Raw genomic sequence first — 20,102 nt, 5'->3', positions numbered from 1 at the left:
TCGTTTTTTTTTTTTTTTTCTATTATAGAATTTGAACACTGAAATTCAAAAACATAAAGAGTTCAAAGTTTAAAATTAATTTAGGGACCTGACAGTAGGCTTTTCGACAAAAATCAGCATAATGAATCGATGGAAGGGATTATCCTCGAAAATAGGTAAATATCTTTAAACTTTAAAGCACATCTAGAACTTTTATTTGTACAATTTTCCCGGATTTTTTTTTTTTTAAGCTGTTGAGTGCTCGTGAACACGTTTTCTTGTAAAACAAACTTAATTTCTCATACGAAGAGGAATCCTGGAAAATGATATACTGTTTGAAAGCCCATTAAACAAGGAAACTTTTATAAAAAGTGCCCAGCACCTAGGTCTGATAATGATCACGTAAAGGCCTAATGAGTTTTCTTAAAAATTTCGATTACTATTATTTTTCCAGCATTCGGAGGAAAATTGAGGCTGTTTGGAGAAAAACATACGCTTCGAAATGGTATCAATTTTTAGAAAATTTATCTGTCTTTCAGAACCGTGTCATCAGAATCGAATTCGGACTAAAACTTTCTGAGTAATAACATTTTTATTGGAAAAAAGTAATGATTTTAGAAAAAAAAAACTTTAAAGTGACGTCACTCAAGAACGGAGGAAAATATGAAGTTGGCCAATACGTCATTAAACTCCATTTTAGATGTACTACACACAGTAGGCCTATGGACAATAACTTACTGGTCCACCCTGTATAATACGAAGTATAGGTATTTTATTAACAACCCTGGAAAGAAGTCTAGATGGCGAATGAATTTAAAAATTTCGGGAGTTTTAACATGAATTTCTTGTTAAATGATTATTATACCTAATCTCTTACAGGTCATGCTCATATTTTTTATTTTTTTATTCATTGATCATGCCTTATGTTTCAATCTTTCCTTTTTCAAGCAACCTGCCTTTTTTTATCACACCAATAATTGTACAAGCCTTTTATTTTTGTTTATTTAAAAGGCATTTAAATATATTTAAAAACAATAATAATAAAAAGATAATGAGGGAACAAACAAAAAAAAAAAGTGATGGTTGATTCATTTCATAAAATGTATTGTTCATGCACTGAATGATTGTACCCGTTTGTTCAACAGACTGCTAACTCTTCACCTTTAGTCCTCCTGCAGTGGCCAGCAAACAAATAACAAGGATTCCATAAGACAACATTTGTAATGAAAAAGGGGAAAAATAAGAATAAATAAATAAATTACATTAACCACAAAAATTAAGAAATAAACAAAACAAAAAACATGGAAATATAAAATACAACACATAAACGATTAAATGTTTATTATTAAAGGAAATTGAAATCGCGAATCACAGACCCCCTCCCGAACCAATCATGAAAACATATAGTGTAGGTTGCAGTCTTGCAGAGTTGTTGGTTGAAAAATATTATAAGAAAATTAGTACAAGAATTACAAAACACATTAAAGCACAAAAGCAACAAATCAGCTAGCAGATTGGAAGGTTAGGTTAATTTAGGCACTAATTGTTTGTATGTATTAAATAAAGTAAATAGGGGAAATTCAAACCAAAAAAAGTGGAAAATTTAACTCTTTTTTCGTTTAGTTTTATGTGAATTTAATTATTTCATAACTTAAATAACGAAACATGGGTGGAAATAATAATGGAAACATGCTTTAGTAAAAATAAGAGAAACCTGTACAACCACATTTAAACCAATGTACTTTCTTATCAATTAAACTATATTGGGGAAATAATTGCATTACTTGTTTTAAAAGTAAATAAATTGAATTGTAATTTTCTTTAGTAAAAATGCTTAAATTACAAATGACCTACCAGCTAAACGGGCAGAAGAGCTAATTCCTTCACTACCTTCCTAAAAGTAGAGACTATGTTTCTAGCCTAATATTCGTGCTATTTACGGTTGGGCTGATTTCAGATTGTACCATTTGCGAGTACCGGACGGCTTTTCTAGATGGATATCAATTATCAGCTTCAAAGCCATCCCCTACAGCCTACATCCTAGCGGTACCGTCCATAATGGAACACTTTTCGCGAATTCCGTTGATTGCCTTTGCAGTCTTAACCTGGCTTTTTGCCGTTTAACTATGTATTTCATTTCCATTAATAGCGATATTTTTATAATTAAAGTGAACCAACTTTTCTTAAAACCCTTCCCTAGGTTTCAAGATTTTTCAGCTACCTCAAATTGGAAGGGAGTGCTGTGGGGTTCTACTGCCACCAATAAAGTAGAGACCCAACAGATCTTGAAAGCTGCAATGTGCTTATAACCTCCCCCCCTAAATACCAGGCTGATTTGCCACAGCCTTCTGGAGCAGAGTAGTCATCTCAGTCTACTTAATTATAATATTAAAAACTAAAGAAAATCACAATTTTATTAGTTTTACTTTTAAAAACAGAGTGGAATTCAATTTCCACTACTTGTGCAAAACCAGATTACCAAACTAGAACTCATCACTGTTTCTCGGTTAAAGTGTGCCTCATTTTGATTTTAAAAAATATTAATAGGGAACACAACACAGTGAAAGCGATATGCAAGCTGTAAGTGATTAGGGAACAGAAAATGGTATGAATAGCTTACTGTGGTATTTTTTTTTCTATGGCAAGTCTAGGCTGTAATCTCGATAGGATCCAACAACCCTACAAGAAGTAAACAATACATTTACAACAGTTTGCTTATTTCTTGTCTTTTTAAAAAGAAATTAAAGACCAATAGTTCTCAATAAATAAAAGAATAATAAAAAATATAATCGTATTACTAAAATTACCAAATTCAAATATACAGTTCCCTCTGTAATCTATTTTTTGTTTTTTGAATGGCTACTACTGTTTATATTATCTATAATCCTTACCTTGTTGTTAAGAACTTATTTTAAGATAATAAAAAAATGAAAAGAAAATAAATTATAGATAAACAATCTTTGCTTAAGCATACGAGTATGTTCCAGCTAACTTTTAGCAAAAAATCGATTAGAGAAAAAGGAAGAAATTAGATTTCAAATATTTAGTCGATGGAGAACGCCAAACTTTTTCGATTTATATCACACGCAACCAAGCTAACAAATTCTCGAGAAGTTGATTGAAAAATCAGAGATGGTGTAGGTTAACAATCATAATTGAAAAGTAAACTTGCTTAAGCAGGGCTTACAAAAGTTGGGCTAAAAAGAGGAAAATATAAGCATATGATCAGCTTTTCTCAACCTACGAGTTGGTTACCAACGCTGAGGATTGCGATGTAAAATTTAATGGGTGGAGTAATTATTTTAAATAATCGTTAAAAAAAGCTTTAAAATAAAAATATGATCCGAAAAATGTTCATATTAACTCTACCACAAATATTTAACAAAAGTCTGAGTCAGATTACACCCAAAAAGTAAGTACTCGGGTGAAAAATCAAAGTATTCCAAATTTTGTAACTATTTTCGATAAACAAAATTATTTTTTGGTATTCAAATTAATCAATCTTATATTTAGATATGATTTTAACTCCTTTAAATGATTTTCAAACTAAATTACTAACGCGTATAAAACAAAAAGAATAACTTGAACATCTCTTCCCTTAATCCATTAAAAAAATTAACATGAACAGTGCATAGAGCACAACAAAAAGCTTGTTGGTTAATAAAATTATTATAAATAAGTTGGTTTAGTAAAAGTCGACATAAAATATTGAAAGAACATTTTTTTTTTTTGCGGGATTAATATTATTAAATAAAAAATTAATATTAGGAACTCACTTCTTCAAAGGCACTTGGCTGACTGGAGCTGCTTGGCCCCCGTTTCTCACATCTGATATTCGGCATGCCACCATGTTGTATTCTTTATAAATGTACAAAAAATTAATATTAAATTAGAAAAATATACGTGTCAGAAAAGTGTTTCAAGTCTGGATGAAACAAATTAAAAGTCCCCCTTCAACAAACACCAGAGTTACCAAAGCCAAAGGCAATATAAGGGATGTGTGAGAATGAGGGATTTAGGTTTAAGGCCTTATCCCAGAAAAATATCAAACCACCTATAATAATAATAGTATATACTCTTCTATAAATCTACTCGAATCCTGATGTATGAACCAAACTCAAAAATATGAACGATATCGTTGTGGTGCCATCACAAGATTGGTATTAAAACTGTCCGGTAGGACAGTTGTATAAGGGTTGATCGTCAAAAAGTGTCGAAAAAGCGTAACGTTGAAAAACACCCAACTTTGACAATTTTTTTCTCTTTTTCTACAAAAGATAAAATTCCCAAATTTTCTTTAAAATATAGGGCAAACCCTCCTTTATGACTGTAATTTTTTTGCAACCACCCAGATCTAATAGGTTTCGAGAAAAAAGTTGCCGAAAATGAGCAAAAACGGCTTTTTCAAAAAATGTTCTTGTTCTTGTTGTTGTTGTTGTTGTTCTTCTTCTTCTTCTTCTTGTTACCTTTTTTGTAAACAACGTAGCGCCTAAACGCGCGAACCGATTTTCATGAATAAGGGTGTCATTCGATTCGGAATTTTATGTAGATGTGCCTTTTGGTGGTCTCGACCCTGTACATCGAATGGGAGAGGAGTTAGCCCCCTTTATGTAAGGCCCCCTCCAAAATTATTATTACTAATTACTCTGTAAATCTTGGCCCGATTTTGATAAAATTTGGTAGGGTGATATAGACAAAGTTAGCAAGAAAGATGTACTATAGAAAAAACAATACTTAGAAAAACTGAGGAGGAGCAGTTTATAGTAACAAAACAATCAATTGTTACTGTATGATGCATATTTTTAAAAGCAAAATACCAAAGTTAAAAACTGTTCATAATAAAATGAAACTGTATTATCATAAGAATCAGAACTTTTCTGTGGGGTTTCTTTATTAGGGTTCTTCATAGATTTAATTGTCTAGTAACTGAACGATTTTTCATTTTCAGTGATTTAATTTTATCAGTATGGAAAAGAACCTGGAAGTTGTTTACTTCTAAATGATTCAAGCTTTCACGAGTTATTTTTTTTTTAATGGTATCAGTGTTTACACTATTAACCAATCAACAACTGTATGTGTGTTTAGCAATAACTGGCTGGTAGGTTTTTAAATATTGTAATTTTTAATAAATTCTACCAAAGACGAATACACATAGATATTATTTGAGAATATTATCTCCTTAAAATAGAGGGGAACAGTGCAATATCTTGAGATTTCGTTAAAAAACTTTTCTCTTTCTTTATTACAATTAGAGCAAACCATAACCATGTGTTCAAAATCCTCCGTCTCATTACATCTCCTACAAAGAGGAGAGACCAATTTACCTATTCTAAACAAATATGACCTACAAATACCATGGTTTGCTCGCATTCTATTTATTATCATAACAATTCTTTTACCAAAATAACCATCTTTAAACCATACTTTATGGTTAACCTGTGGCACCATGATTTTGTAAAATAAGCCCTTATCCGAATTTTCAAATTTCTACTGCCATTTTTACATTATTTTTCTTTTTACCCAGCCCTTTAAATCTGATGATGGAAGAGGGATCGCTCACCAGAACTACTGGCCTCTTTAGCAAGTAAATCCACAGTTTCATTATTAGAAATACCACAATGAGCTTTGCACCAACCAAAATTAATGTTCTTTCCTAGCTTTTTTAGATTTATAAGAGCTTCAGCAATGTTAATTATTAAATTAACATTAACGAGTTACTTAAGATCCTCTTAAACGTTCTCTTAAGACGACAAAAGTTCCAATCAAAACCTCGCAACTTTTTTGCAGCACAATGCTGGAGGCAAGGTTGTAGCTTGGTGGAAAGTGCCGGTGAGCCTTGCATCGAATCACACAGCTCGCCCAGTGTGAAAAGATCAAGGTGTAACTTCCCCTCTACATAGGTTATGGGAAACGGAAAATGTTGGTGGTAGTAAAGCTATCTTACATCAGCACTAATTTCGCCATTTCAACCGAACCAAAAAATATCTAGAAAATGTAATCCTAATATTCTGGAAACATCAATAATAAGTTTTAAGTGCAAAAAAAAAAAAAATAACTATCTTTACTTACCTTTTTCTTGCTTTCGCCGTTTTCTTTTATTGCAAATTTTAACAGCACAGACTGATAGTATTATGGCTACGATGAAGAATAAAAAGCCGCCTACAACGCCTGCTGTGATGGCCTTATGTTTGACACGCGCAGGAACTACATACTTAACTTCGTCAGAGCTTTCATAACTCTTCACGGAATTAGCCAAAATTCGAAAGTGATAAGTTCGGCCGCCAACCAGACTTTTCACTGTAAAAAAAAAGAAAAAGAATAAAAAGAGAGGCCATAAAACGTTAAAGTGTTTTACTTTTTCAACATGAAGCAGTATATTTTAGAAAAAGGATACTCTCCTCAAAAAAATTCCGAAAAAAAAAAGCAAGAAACCTGCAGATTACAACCACCAGTAAATAATTAAATGCCTAGCAAAAAAAATAAAGTCATTGTCTCAGCTCGTACATTAGATTCTCATCAACTAAATTAAGAAAACTTTAATAATTAATTTTCAGTCAACGTTTGTTTTATAAAAGGAAACTTAAGAAGCCTTTTCGATCTGAACCAACTCTTTGCCTAAAAGCCTTTCACACAGGCCCAATAGTAAAGTTTCATTTTTTCATCTACACTATCCGCTACTGGTTTACCCGTTAGATTACCCGAGGAAAAGCCAACGAACATCCAAATGGCCGTAAAGCCTTGTTCAAATAATGCGTAAATAAACTTCAAGCGTGTAGCTAATGAACTTTTCCATCCTCCATTTCTGCCCCTTGTACATTCGTTCTTTGATGGCTGAAAGCATGTAGGACCGCTTTTGGGCAAGAAGTCTGTCACCACATTACCTCTTAAGTGAAGTAATGCCTATTTCTTCATGCGGGCTTTACGTCCAACTACCGAATTAGGTGTCCTGGTGGACGGAGGCGACTAGCAAACGTACTTTACCATTTAGTTAACACATTTAACTATTAAAGAAAATCATAGGTCTAGACCGAGGATCGAACCCAGTACCACAATACGTCTTAGCTTTGCGGGTTCGCTCCTATACTGAGCGAAATATTTAAAAATAAATTACTACATCTACTTAATTAAAAAAACAAACATTGCTTTACCTAGATAAGATGTTTCCTCTCGTCGAATCTGAGCTTTGTTTAAAGTTTTCCAAGGACCATCAGTCCTAAATTTTATTGTATAATATTGGACTAGATTTGCACGTTCTGTTGGCGCTTGCCAAGTGATTACAAAGCCGTTACTTATTTCAGTTACTGAAATATTTTTTGGAGGTCCTGGTTTTGGGCCTAAAAAAAATAAGTTAAATTATTAAAAAGTCTTAGATACACTTCTAGAAATATTTATAATATGAAAAAATATAAGAAAATTTGTACTTGAAATAAAATGAAAGAAAATAGAAATGTAAAATTTCTTAGCAAAAGTTATTACATAAATATATTATAAATTTTAAAATAAATAAAAATACTAAACAAACACACAAATTTGAGCGAACAGAAGGATTTTATCTAATATATCCCATTCAAATTTTCTACCATACATGTATTTTTAAGAATAAAGGTACTCTTAGCATGCCAAACATAATGTGAACTAAAGAAAGCGAATTAACAAACCTTCCTAAAAGTTAGAAATAAATAACACAAATAAAGAAATAAATAAACAAATATTTATTAACATAAAAAAAAAACATTTCTGAAACAAAAAGTAAATAAATATAAAGATTACAACAAACTAATGAAAAAGCTTTTAATATAAATAGAAAATATTACCACGTTGTTACTTGAAGTTTGTTAAACAGAACAGAGTAACGAGAAAAATAATTATGTTGAGAAACAGAAGAAGCTCCTTGTATTAGTAAAATGTTATGTTTACCTTAAAATACAAGGAGGAATAGCAGGAGTAGGGGATGTTTAGAGGATCTTGCAGCTCGTTAAATGCATGTTTAATAAATAATTATAAGAGTTGTTTATATGAAACCTTGGTTTTATTTACTAAATTACAATTTTCTTTTGTTTTTAGGCTACAGTATTTGTGATTAAACTAAGATAATAAATTCTTTTTACCTTTTCACAAAAATATTTATACATCTTGCTATTAAAAGTTATTCCATAATTATTTTCACATTAGTTTCCTCAATATTATCGCTTGGTCAAATAAATAAATAAATCGACCGGAACACTTTAATGTAACTTTAGAGGGAATCTAAAATATCTCCTCCTCCGGGACACGTTATATATTTATTAATTAAAGTTGTAAAATTTATTATCACATTCGGTAATAGTAAATGAAGACGGCGCCAGCATCTGGACTCAGGTTTAACCTTAATGTTTATGACCCACCTCAACAAAATCGGACAATTATTAGAACCGTTATGTTCCTGTAATTGGAGATGAACTAATCTCGTACAAGAGCGTAACAATAATAAGTTTATACATTGAATAATAGTTGGACGGAGGCTCTGACAAGCCAAAGATGGAAAGATTTTTGACTAACGAAGTATTGTGAATTACGTATCATCACGAATTCAGGAGAACTCAACACCATTTTAGAAAAATATTTACTAAAATGGACCAAATAAAATTTGTTTCAATATTACTAACCATTTTGCTTATAGTTTTAAGCAAATCCTTCAAAAATATGGAAATATTATTTTCCAACCATGCAATAAGAAAAATAAAATTATTATTTAAACTCTGAACAAAACATAAATAATATTTCTTTGTTCTGTGGAAGATGTACTGTTATTGTATATTACTTTACGTACCTTTCGGCCTGAATATTGGAGGAATTAATGTACTGCCAGTGGCATCAGTCGGGAATATAACTATATTGTCATATACATCTGAAAAATTTAAAATAACGTGCAAAAGACTAACCAACAACAATTGTACAGAACACAAGTTTTGTTCAACTATAAAAAAAAGAGTATATTAAATGTAATAAAAAAACATGCTCAAAATAAAATAATAGTAAAGTTGATGAATGAACTTTTATCATTATTATTTTATACTGTCATAAAAATCTTGATTTTTATTAAAAAAAAAAAAAAAAATTTAATTTTATAAAATTTGTTATTATCACATAAATAATGTGAGCTTACTTTACTTACTTTAATTTTTATAATTGCATTTATGTTAGTAGGCCAGTTAAAACAGAATAAAGAAACATTCAGTACATACTGTTAAGTTTATGTAGTAAAAACAATTCACAAAATAAGAAAATTTTTGAGAAAAAAACTACGTTATTAATGCAAAACAATACAAATTAAAGAAGAATCTGGCACCCCATGCATCTATCTAAGGAATTCATGCTTTCAAATCGACAATATAAGAAAATTGCAATTTGTGTGCTTGCAGTTTTGGTTTCTTTCTAAAGAGTGCTTCTTACCCTCAGGCGAAATGATGACGTTTGTCACTGTTGGTTTTGGCTTTACCCCATCAGCTACCCCATCTACCAAGCCAAACAACATACACAAGAGTTACACGAAGAATAATAGATATCTTGCGATTTTTTTTATTCTTAGTTTTTTTTTTTTTTAATCATTCATTGAAAAGAGTGTCATGAAACGCTATCATCATCTGAACTTCGTTAACATTAATTTTTTTTTTAATTTAAAAATTTTATATTATAAATTACAACTTTTTGGTTGTTCTTTTAGACTAGGGAGACATTAGGTGAATTCTATTCACGTTATTCCTTAGCAATCTCTTATACAAAAAAATCTTTAGTTATCGCAACTTAGAATGAACACTAAACTACTAAAAATGTTAAACGTTCGGACTTAAATAAGAAAAGTTACGTGAATAAAAATAACGATAAGCGAATACGCAGCTTTTAGTTACGCAAAGAGAGAGTTTACCCTGGAGTTGGTGTCTCCAGCCTATTACTGGGTGCAGGCTGACACAGACAGAGTGTGAGGGACTTACACCTTAGCCGAGATTGAGGTCCTCAAAATAGGAAGTTAGGAAATTGCCTCATCGACCACGTATAAGGAAGCAAAATAAAGCGATTTGGGCCCCGGAAAAATATACTTAACTACACTAACAATGATAAGGAAGAAAGGCTCCATGAAATTGATTATTCTTCTTCAAAGAAATTGCAAAATCTTTTCCAAGTTTAAAGGCCTATATTATATATTTTAACCTGTTTTGATTAGAGGGAAGAATTCTGGCTCCGGTACAACATCATGAAGCAAATCCTTTCCCTTACAGAATAATGATGTAAAACATTACCATACAATTATTTACTGCCCAATAACAGTTCCTTGAGTAAGTTGCGATAAGCTGTTAAAGTTACGAAAATAAAATTTGCCATCATATAATAGTTTGTACAAGCGGAAAAGAGAAAAAAAACACGTTTTACAATATCTTTCGATTAAAATGTGATTTATTCACACATTACACGGAAGCAGCGAATATATCTACTCTGTTTTGTAAATAAACAAGCGCGCATTTACGTCATAGAATGTTATTTAAGTTACAAAACTCTACTAAATAATATTAAGTATTTTTCTAACCAAAAAAAAAAAAAGAAAAAAGAAGCTAATTGGTTGTTATTTTTTTTAAAGACTTCCTGATATGTTTTAATCAAAGCCTCCAAAACTACAATACCAGAATCGATAATAATTTTAATACTTCCACCATGTAGTTTAGTTGCTTGCAAATTCTTAACCCTTGTTGCCGCCAATAGAAATTTGTAAACGCGAAAGTTAAAGTTTCAATCTATGCTAATCTGATTCAAGACCTAATAAAATATAAAACAATATTAATTTGCCCAAAAGAGAGATCGCTAAACATATTATTACAAATAACATAATTTTTCTAGAAACACAATGATAGAAATTCATAGACACCTTTCTATTAATTTAGCACAGAAAAGAGTAGCAGAATTATTTAAAAGTAAAGTAATCGCCTATTTTTTCAGGCGGGGCCTAACGTCCAATCACCAATTAGGTGTCGTGGACGGAGGCGACTAGCAAACATACTTTACTGTAAACGTCTTTTATTAACCATTAAATAAAATCCAAGGCCTAAGACCGGGAATCGAACCCAGTACCACAATACATACTTCGCAGGTCTCGCCTCTAACCGCTCGGCTAGCAGAATGATTTAATTTTGTTCATTTATTTATTTATTTTTTTTTTTTTAAATATTCAAAGTGCTCCAAAACCAGAGTGCAAAATTTAGTTTGTTATTCAAGTTAAAGCGAAGTTTAAAAAAAATTAATACCAGAAAAGAAAAGTTAAAAAGAGATTTTCCAGCAATAATGTACATTTTGTAAAGTTATTTTAAACTTTGATTTCTTTTCTTGAGAGTGTTCAACAAAATTATTAAGTTAATTTTATATATTTTATCAAAATTATAACAAAAAAATATAATGAATGAACTGGCCAGCAAAGGGTCTGTGACATCTAATAAATTTTAAAAAATATGAATGAAAATTAATGCAGTAAAATTACTTAAATAATATCAATGAAGTATAAATGAAATTTTGGGTACTTGCTGATTTGTGTACCTTTTGGCGTTCAATCAACCCTTATACTTAACTTTTTAAACTGTAAGTTTTTGTTAAGGAGATTTTTGTACCTTTTGGACTGATTTTCCTTTTTGTCTATTTTACAAAGTTACATATCTGCTTTACAGATTTTTTTAAAATTTAGAATAAGCAATTCTATCATTATAATCCGATAAGGTGTTAAGTCGGAACCGTAACTACCACTGGAGAGATCTTTTTAAGGAATGATTATAGTTGCGGTGCCCAAACCATCCTCAATAACAATTTTTTTTTGAGAAAACGTTTTGAATAAAATAGGAAGGTATTTGTACTTAAGTAACAAAATTAAACTGCGATTTCAGTACTTCCTTTTAAGAGGAGTAAGAAAAACAAACTACGATTGCAGTACTTCTCCCTAAAAGGCAAAGAGGCAAAGATTTTTTAATCGAACGACAATTCATTGATTTAAATCGGTTCACTCATTGATAATTTAAACGATTGCAGTACTTCCTCTTAGTAGGAGCAAGAGAATCGGCAAGGTAGAGGAGCTTTAACCACTTATTCGAGCTGAATTTTATCAAAATCGGACTAAGCGTTATGGAAATATTGGTAATAATAGTTTTAGATAGGGCCTTACTTGGGTCGGGCAAACTCCCCTCCTTATGAGGCACAGCGTCGAGACTTTAAAAGTGCAAAACTGTACAAAATTTCGATTCGAATGACACTTCATTCATGAAAATCGGTTCACGTGTCGATAATTTGAAACGATTGCTATACTTCCCCTTAACAAGAGTAAGAGCTGATCGCTACTTTAATGTTGCGTAGGGGTGCCCTAACCCTATCATCCTACCAAATTTTATCAAAATCGGGCCAAGGTTTACAGAATAATTAGTAATAATAATTTTAGAGAGGCCCTTACATAAAGGGGGCTAACTCCTCTCCCATTCGATGTACAGGGTCGAGACCACCAAAAGGCACATCTACATAAAATTCCGAATCGAATGAAACCTCATTCATGAAAATCAGTTCGCGCGTTTAGGCGCTACGTTGTTTACAAAAAAGGTAACAACAACAACAAGAAGAAGAAGAACAAGAACATTTTTTGAAAAAGCCGTTTTTGCTCATTTTCGGCAACTTTTTTCTCGAAACCTATCAGATCTGGGTTGTTGCAAAAAAATTACAGTTATAAAGGAGGATTTGCCCTATATTTTAAAGAAAATTTGGGAATTTTATCTTTTATAGAAAAAGAGAAAAAAATTGTCAAAGTTGGGTGTTTTTAAACCTAACGCTTTTTCGTGCAGTTTTTGATGATCAACCCTTATACAACTGTCCTACCGGACAGTTTTAATAACTTTTACAAGGACTGATAGAAGATTATTAATTAGAAAAATGCGTTCAGATTTATTTTTATAAAAACATGGTTTTAATATAAGTTATAAAATAACTAAAGAAATCTTTAAAATAAGCAATTACGTCCCAGAAATGCAATTAATACAATATTTAAAAAACAAAATTACTGTAATAATAATAATAACAATTATTTTGAAGATTGCATTTCCTTAAAAGCAATTTTTATGAAGTTCCTTTACATGATTTCCCAATTTCTAGTTGTACATTTTTTACTTTAGTTAGAGACTAGCCATGATTCAAGTCACAGGCCATACAAGTAACCACTAAACTCAACCATAAATTAAACGTGAAACATGAGAGCGTTTCGAAACCAGTAATTTCATTTCAAAAAGTTAACCATTTTTGGTCAGTGCTCTTACGTTACAAAAGTGTGGGCTAAAAAAGGTGTGCACAAATATAGGGTTGAGGAAGTTTTTCTTTATACAGTGTTAAAAAGAAAAAAACAAAAATAATTAAAATATTAAACTCACCTAAAGTTTGAACGGTTATTACTTTGCTGAGCATGCCGTCACCAAGAGCATTTTTGCCGATTACTTGGAATTCATACAAAGTACCCGGAAGGAGACGATTGATAGTCACTTGAGTACTACCAGATGGAGTCACAGGGATGGTGGACCATTCGGATTCACCTACCTCTCTGTACCTTTTGTGGAAAAATTATTCTGTTATAATTTTACATATATTTATAAGATCTCATAAAAAAGTTTAAGTAAATTCTGTGAGGTTTTTCAATTGATATTTTAAATTTTACTATTAACTAACCAAATAGTATAATCCTGCTTATAGTCGGGTCCGCCAGAATATCCAGGTAGCCATTGCAACGTGGCAGCCGTTTCATTGGCGTTGGCTGTCACGTTGTAAGGAGCATGCGGCTGGGTACCCTCTACAACTAGGTGGGTGCTGGTGACGATAGTAGCTACTTCATTACTTGCCACACAATGATAGTAACCAAAATCAGTTCTTCTGAGACTCTCTATAGTAATATTACCTCCAGTGACTCGAATTCTGTTTCGCTGAAATGGCTGACCGTCCTTCTAAATAACATTGTTAAGATTACAAATCAAGAAAAAAAGATGAAGAAGAAAAAAAATTGAATAATTTCTGAAAAAAAGAAGGATTGAGGTTCATAAAATTCTGGAAAAATTGTAACAAATTTACTTACTCTCTGCCACTGAATTTTAGGTTTTTCAGTGCCTTCTGCTTCTTGAGCGTCGCAATGCATTTCCACAGTCTCTCCCACCTGAAGTAAAAAATAAATAAGGAATTAAACTCAACTAAATTAGTTATCTAAAAGCCACCTGAATTTTTGAAAGAAAACGGAATGTAATGCATGCGAAATACCCCTTCAGAAAAGTTTAAGTATGTCTCCTTCTACAAGCAATGTGCTTAAAATTGCGAGAATTTGAGAATTAAAAAATTAGGTTGTTGATTTTTGTAATATTTATGAATATAAGTACACTTAATGTCTACCTTAATTAATTGTTTTGAAGAGCTATAATGACTACGGTAGAAGCCTATTCGTGTGAAATAAACCAGATTCTAGATGTAATTACTATGTAGACTGCGGTCTTACGTTTTTTAAATAAAAATCTAGAAGAAGAAGTTTCAAATAAGAGTTATATCCTTCTCCATCTATTCTTATTCAGGTTTCCAAATCCTACTTAGATAATGGCAACGTAGTCCGTTAGGGTACAGAAATCCGCTTGCTTTTCCACTAAGTTTATAGGTTCTACTTCTTTGTTCATTTCCAAAGTTTTCATGAACCCAATGAATTGAAATTGGCTAAGCGGATCCATCAGCATGCGATTCTGCTCTAACACAACACACTTTGGTACACTTTCGACTATATTTCTCTAGACCAATTCTTCCACCTTCTTTTTGAGTTCCTCGGGGAAAGATGCATTGCTTAGCCTGCAAGAGGGCTTCAGGACCTTTAAGTTTTAGCACCTTTCCTCGCCATTAAATTGATTAGTCATCTCCTGATTCCGATAATTCCTGAGAGCTTAAGCTGGAGAGATCTTCATTTGCATAAAAGATTATTACTTCAGCCGCCTTGAAGTACATGACGCCACAAAGAGCAGATTTATACTGGTGCTAAGTCTCAAAAAAAAACTTACGTTTATTTTCTTCTACACTTATGGATGTACAAATACTGTTGTGAGTACAATTCCTTATATGAAAAGTTAATTTATATATGTATTTCTGTAGATAAAAAAATAGAATGTTTCATCACTCGCATCGGTGGTTCAGTGGTAGAATGCTCGCCTGCCACGCGGGCGGCCCGGGTTCGATTCCCGGCCGATGCAATTTTTTTTATTAATTACACACAAGATTATATGATAATTTTGATTAAAACCTATAAAAATATAAATTTTTCGAAATGATTTAATTAAATATTCAGCGATGGCAAACGATGGTAGGTTTTACTTTCACCGAGTTTAGAGCTTAGACATTAAATTTAATGTTATTCCACTCTCTTTCTCTCGTATTATAAAAACTTTAATGTTCTTCAGCAATAAAAAGTAATAATTAAGTCGATAAAAGTGCTTATAAAACTAAGCAATCAGTTCGTACTAAACGAATAAGAGCCAAGATTTCTGAAAGCTTAAGAACTGATCTCATTTTCACGACCAACGCTGAAATTACATAATTTAAAGCATAAAACAATTAAAATTATTAACAAAACCAAGTTACCTTTCGTTGATACATGGGTTCTGGTTCAACAGTGAAAACTGGAGGTTTTCTGACTAGCACCTCCATTTGACCAGACGAACCTTGGGTTCCTTGAGCATTGTATGGCGTGCACGTATAACGACCCTGATGATTTTGATTCACCTAAAAATTTTTAGATCAATTAATTGGTCCCGTTAAAAGGGTAGGATCAATAAAACTGTAAAATAACTGGATGAAAAATTATTATGACCAAATTCTTTGCGTAGGAAGTCTGCAGACATCTGATTAGTGTCATTTTTAGTAACAGACTGAGAAAAGACTATTCACTAGACCTACCTGTCAACCTCTTTTAAGAAAAAATAAATTAGAAGCTCAAATTAATACTCCAAAATGGGATTTTACGTCCTTGCAATTGATAGTCTACTTGAATGCACTCTACCCAACTTTTCATGGACTTAAAGAAACGACCAATAGCATAAGCCTCGTCAATAATAAACAATTTTAAGACTGCTAGGAGATACAGCCTCACCGACAGCAAATATTTAGTGAATGAAATTAAGGAAAATGATTTCGAATTTTGATGAATTCTAATTACATATAAAGAAATTAAAATTATGTTAGGTGTGAAGATTGTTGATATTGTGGTAGGATCTCAAGAAACCAAACATTACAATCTTATAATTAATTGATTTATTAAGGCATTTTTACTCCTTAAACGTTCCCTCGTCAAAGGTTCTCTTTTATTTAATACCAAGGGCAAACTAGAGACGAGAACGAAACGATTCAGATGTAAAAAGAACTTTAATAAACCAATTATGAGAGTGTAATGTTTGGCTTAACATTACTACAGGAGCTATTATTAATGCAGCACTCAGTTACCCTAGTAAAAAGGAGAGATCCATTGTTCATGATGACAATATCCTTGGTCTGATAGGGTTCTAGAAGCCGTTTATCCTTGGTCCACGTTACATATTGCAGCGGAGGGTTTGCTTTGATATAACATTGGACCACTCCGCCTAGTCTGAAAGGCAGGTACTGTACTGTAGGAGTAAAAGTGACTTTAGCAGGGTCTGGAAAAAAACAACAACAAACAAAATTTAATGACTTCTTTAACTATTTAAACCATCCAAAAATGTGAAGAATTCATAAACGGATACTAACATTCGACGCTGAGATAGGCAGACGCTGACTGAGGATCACCTATTCCGTTGCTTACTTGGCACGTGTACTGGCCAGTATCTTCAGCCGCCACCGGATTAATAACCAACGATCCATCTCTTCTTACAGTAACTCTTGTATCCAATGAAGCAACTTGTTTTACTGGTGTTCCTTCTTTCCACCAGCGTACTGTTACGTTACCAGGCAAAGCTTTCGCTTCACATGAGAACTGAACTTTCTCACCTTCCAGCTTGGTCTTATTTGTCGGTGGTACCATTATTACCGCTCCACCTATTAAAGATAATAAACTTTAAAAAAAAATTTGTCTTATTAAGTTGTTTCTCTTAAAGGAAGGAAGTAGTATTATTCTTCTTCAGGCGTCTTTGTAGATGCTCCCAACCTTACATACACTTTAAATAAATAATATATTCATGGATCTTAACATACTAATAAAGGAATGATTTCTTAAAAAATAAATAAATTCTTGTTATGTTTAATATATTGATGATTTTATTGGGTTAAGCAGTAATTGACAGTGAAGATTAGTTGTCTCAGGTTAGATGAAATTGGATATGGTCTGACTAAATCCTAATCGCGTTATTAAGGCAAAAATTTTGACTGCAGTATCAAAATATTTAATGTCAAGTGAGCCTTAATGTCTATTTCCGACATTCTCCCTCCACCCTTAAGAATTTAAAAAAAGAAGTACTACTGTTGAGGATATTCAACAAATACGAGGGTCGTTTGAAAAGTCCGTGCAAAGTCAGAGAGATAGCACCACTGGCGCGTTTCGAGGTTATGTTTAGTTAGTGGCATCTCTTGGAAGAACACACGCCAAGTTTCAGCCATATCGGTCTATTTCTTTGTGTTTGGCATTCGTTTGAATCGAGGAAGTCGAGTGATTTTCAAAAAATGAACGAAAAAGAATTTCGTGTTTGATTAAACACTACTTTATGAAAGGCAAAACGCCTCAGAAGACTAAAGAGAAGCTTGATAAACATTATGGTGACTCTGCACCTTCGATTAGAACAGTTTATAAGTGGTTTCAAAATTTTCAGAGTGGCCATATGGGCACAAGTGACGCTGAACGTTCTGGACGCCCTGTTGAGGTTACTACTCCAGAAATCATTGATAAAATCCATGATATGGTGATGGATGACAGAAGAGTGAAGGTGCGTGAGATTGCTAGTGCTGTGGGCATCTCGAATGAACGGGTACATAATATTTTGCATCAATATTTGCTCACGCTTGACCAAAAACGAAATCGTGTGAAGTGTTGCAAGGACGGTTTGGTTTGCAGCTGTTCCAGAAGAATCCGCAGGACTTTAAGCGTCGTTTCGTCACTGTGGATGGAACATGGATACATCACGACATTCCTGAGACCAAAGAACAATCTAAACAATGGGTTACCAAGGGGGAATCTGCACCAAAAAAGGCGAAGACCGTTCCTTCGGCCGGAAAGATTATGGCAACTGTCTTTTGGGATTCGCAAGGAATAATCCTCATCGACTATCTGGAAAAGGGTAAAACTATTACAGGTCTATTTCCGACATTCTCCCTCCACCCTTAAGAATTTAAAAAAAGAAGTACTACTGTTGAGGATATTCAACAAATATGTACCGCCCATGGATGATGCTATTTCTCTGGTTATAGCCCGAAAGTGGTTTAACTGGTTCAAGAGAAACAATTTTGTGACATCAATGACTTCTTTCACACCCTGGTTGTCTAACAGCTTGAGCCTTCGTCTTGAACATAATGATGTACACTTCTGTCACAATAAATTAATCTTACTGAGATGGATGAAACAAATTTACGCTCTGACCCAATTTTTATTTTTCACTGCGAGTTTGAACTCTTGTAAATCTAACTGCGGCTTCAGATTTATACAGTTTGTCTTCGGCTTTGACTTCAAAATCAATCTCAATTGCCACCAATTCTGAATTTATGAACATAGCATTTAAAATTAAAATATACTTCATCTCCAAGCCTAGTCTGCTTATTTTTCTAAAAATACTCCTATATCTCAAATTCATTAAGAATAATTTTCCTAATCAGATAACTGTTACATGTTATTTTAAAAGATCTGATAGTTGGTGAGGATCAATACGTTGTTACGTCCAATAGTTACTGAAGCCAGATATCAATAGCGTAAATGAAAAGAACGCGAAGACAATCATCATCATGAAACGCGAAATAACAAATGTATGAATAGTAATCTTGTTCATAATAACGTAATCCAATGCTGAACTTGTACAAAAAGCCATTCCCTCAGTAACCATAACAGATCATCTAGGTTAATCTGGATTTAGCTTTATTTCTATTCCTATCAAAAAAAAGAAAGTCATTTAAAGACACATAACATTCGAACTCACTTACCAGCAATGATGACTCTGGCTGTGTGCGATATTTGACCTTCGCCGTTTTTAGCTATACAAGTATAGTCGCCAATATCTTCGTGTCTAATATTGGAAATTCTGAGCTCTGTACCGTCGTTAAAGATTCCTGAAGTTCCAGCTGGTTGGACAGGGCTAGCGTCTTTATACCACTGTATCACTGGTGCCGGGGTGCCTTCCGCTTGACAATTTAGAATGATGGCATCACCAACGTTCACGTAGATAACCTCTTCTGGAGTTACGCTGAATCGAGGTGGGGCTGATTATAAAGAGATAGAAAAAAAGGTTAAAATTTTAATTATTTCTCAAGATTTGTTTTAATATTCAAAATTTAAAAAAATTACTTACCATGAACGTCCAGATGGAACCAGGTACCATTCTTGTGCGAATTTGGCGACCGGTTGAGAAACACCACTTTGCACTCGTACCAACCTTGATCGGTCTCTCGAATGTTGGTCAAGTTAAGAGAGGCCAGACCATATGGTGAATCCGGAGACACCCGTGACACTCGCCCTTCGTATCCTTCGCCGGAGTGCGTTGGGTAACTATCGTACCATATGTAGATTGGTATCTCCTCACCCTGAACCAGTCGAAAAGTGCGCATACACACACAATAATGATGAAAATTTTGGCACAATGAATTTTGGAGGATAAAAGGGATTCCAGCTACTTTTGTAGCCATTTTTTTTCCTCCCTATTTGTTTCCTCCTTGATAATTGAACAAAAATTCCCATGCTCTACGTTTTATAAAATAAAGACAACAAAAAATTAAAGAAGAAACTACCAATAAACGACGCAGAGATTATGCTTTTTTTTCTAAACAACCTAAGCAGTAAAGGCGCTGTCGGTTTGCTTAAAGCCTTTCAGAAGTCAAAGTAGTTTTTTAAGCTTCCATAAACTGAACATGTAATAACATATATCATGCGCCTATTTGGTTTAATCATGAATATT

The 20,102-nt window shown here is 32.9% G+C and overlaps 1 protein-coding gene and 1 non-coding gene across 17 annotated transcripts in view; one reads left to right on the top strand and one right to left on the bottom strand.

The window, feature by feature from the left end:
* The window catches only part of tutl (immunoglobulin superfamily member turtle), a 313,141-nt gene that overhangs the window by 4,991 nt on the left and 288,048 nt on the right, over positions 1 to 20,102 (bottom strand). For 8 of the 16 annotated variants that reach the window (XM_074123044.1, XM_074123049.1, XM_074123047.1 and 5 more), the window contains 13 exons: positions 19,500 to 19,731; positions 19,135 to 19,410; positions 16,762 to 17,049; positions 16,480 to 16,670; positions 15,622 to 15,762; positions 14,090 to 14,167; positions 13,690 to 13,961; positions 13,398 to 13,570; positions 9,412 to 9,474; positions 8,789 to 8,866; positions 7,128 to 7,313; positions 6,049 to 6,276; positions 3,756 to 3,837 (listed from right to left, as the gene is read on the bottom strand). In XM_074123044.1, the coding sequence (XP_073979145.1) occupies positions 3,756 to 3,837; positions 6,049 to 6,276; positions 7,128 to 7,313; positions 8,789 to 8,866; positions 9,412 to 9,474; positions 13,398 to 13,570; positions 13,690 to 13,961; positions 14,090 to 14,167; positions 15,622 to 15,762; positions 16,480 to 16,670; positions 16,762 to 17,049; positions 19,135 to 19,410; positions 19,500 to 19,731 (2,288 nt within the window). Of the gene's footprint in view, positions 1 to 1,109; positions 1,162 to 2,599; positions 2,659 to 3,755; positions 3,838 to 6,048; positions 6,277 to 7,127; positions 7,314 to 8,788; positions 8,867 to 9,411; positions 9,475 to 13,397; positions 13,571 to 13,689; positions 13,962 to 14,089; positions 14,168 to 15,621; positions 15,763 to 16,479; positions 16,671 to 16,761; positions 17,050 to 19,134; positions 19,411 to 19,499; positions 19,732 to 20,102 lie in introns of all 16 variants that reach the window. The other 8 variants (XR_012456904.1, XM_074123055.1, XM_074123056.1 and 5 more) reach the window with 8 other exon arrangements.
* TRNAG-GCC (transfer RNA glycine (anticodon GCC)) lies at positions 15,163 to 15,233 on the top strand. The gene has a single exon. It is a non-coding gene; the product is annotated as a tRNA-Gly (tRNA).

Source organism: Rhodnius prolixus, unplaced genomic scaffold (genome assembly GCF_049639745.1).
Source record: "Rhodnius prolixus isolate KJV_2025 unplaced genomic scaffold, Rpr scaffold_14, whole genome shotgun sequence".
In the NCBI taxonomy this organism is placed as follows: Eukaryota; Metazoa; Arthropoda; class Insecta; order Hemiptera; family Reduviidae; genus Rhodnius; species Rhodnius prolixus.
This window is presented reverse-complemented; position numbering and strand designations above follow the sequence as displayed.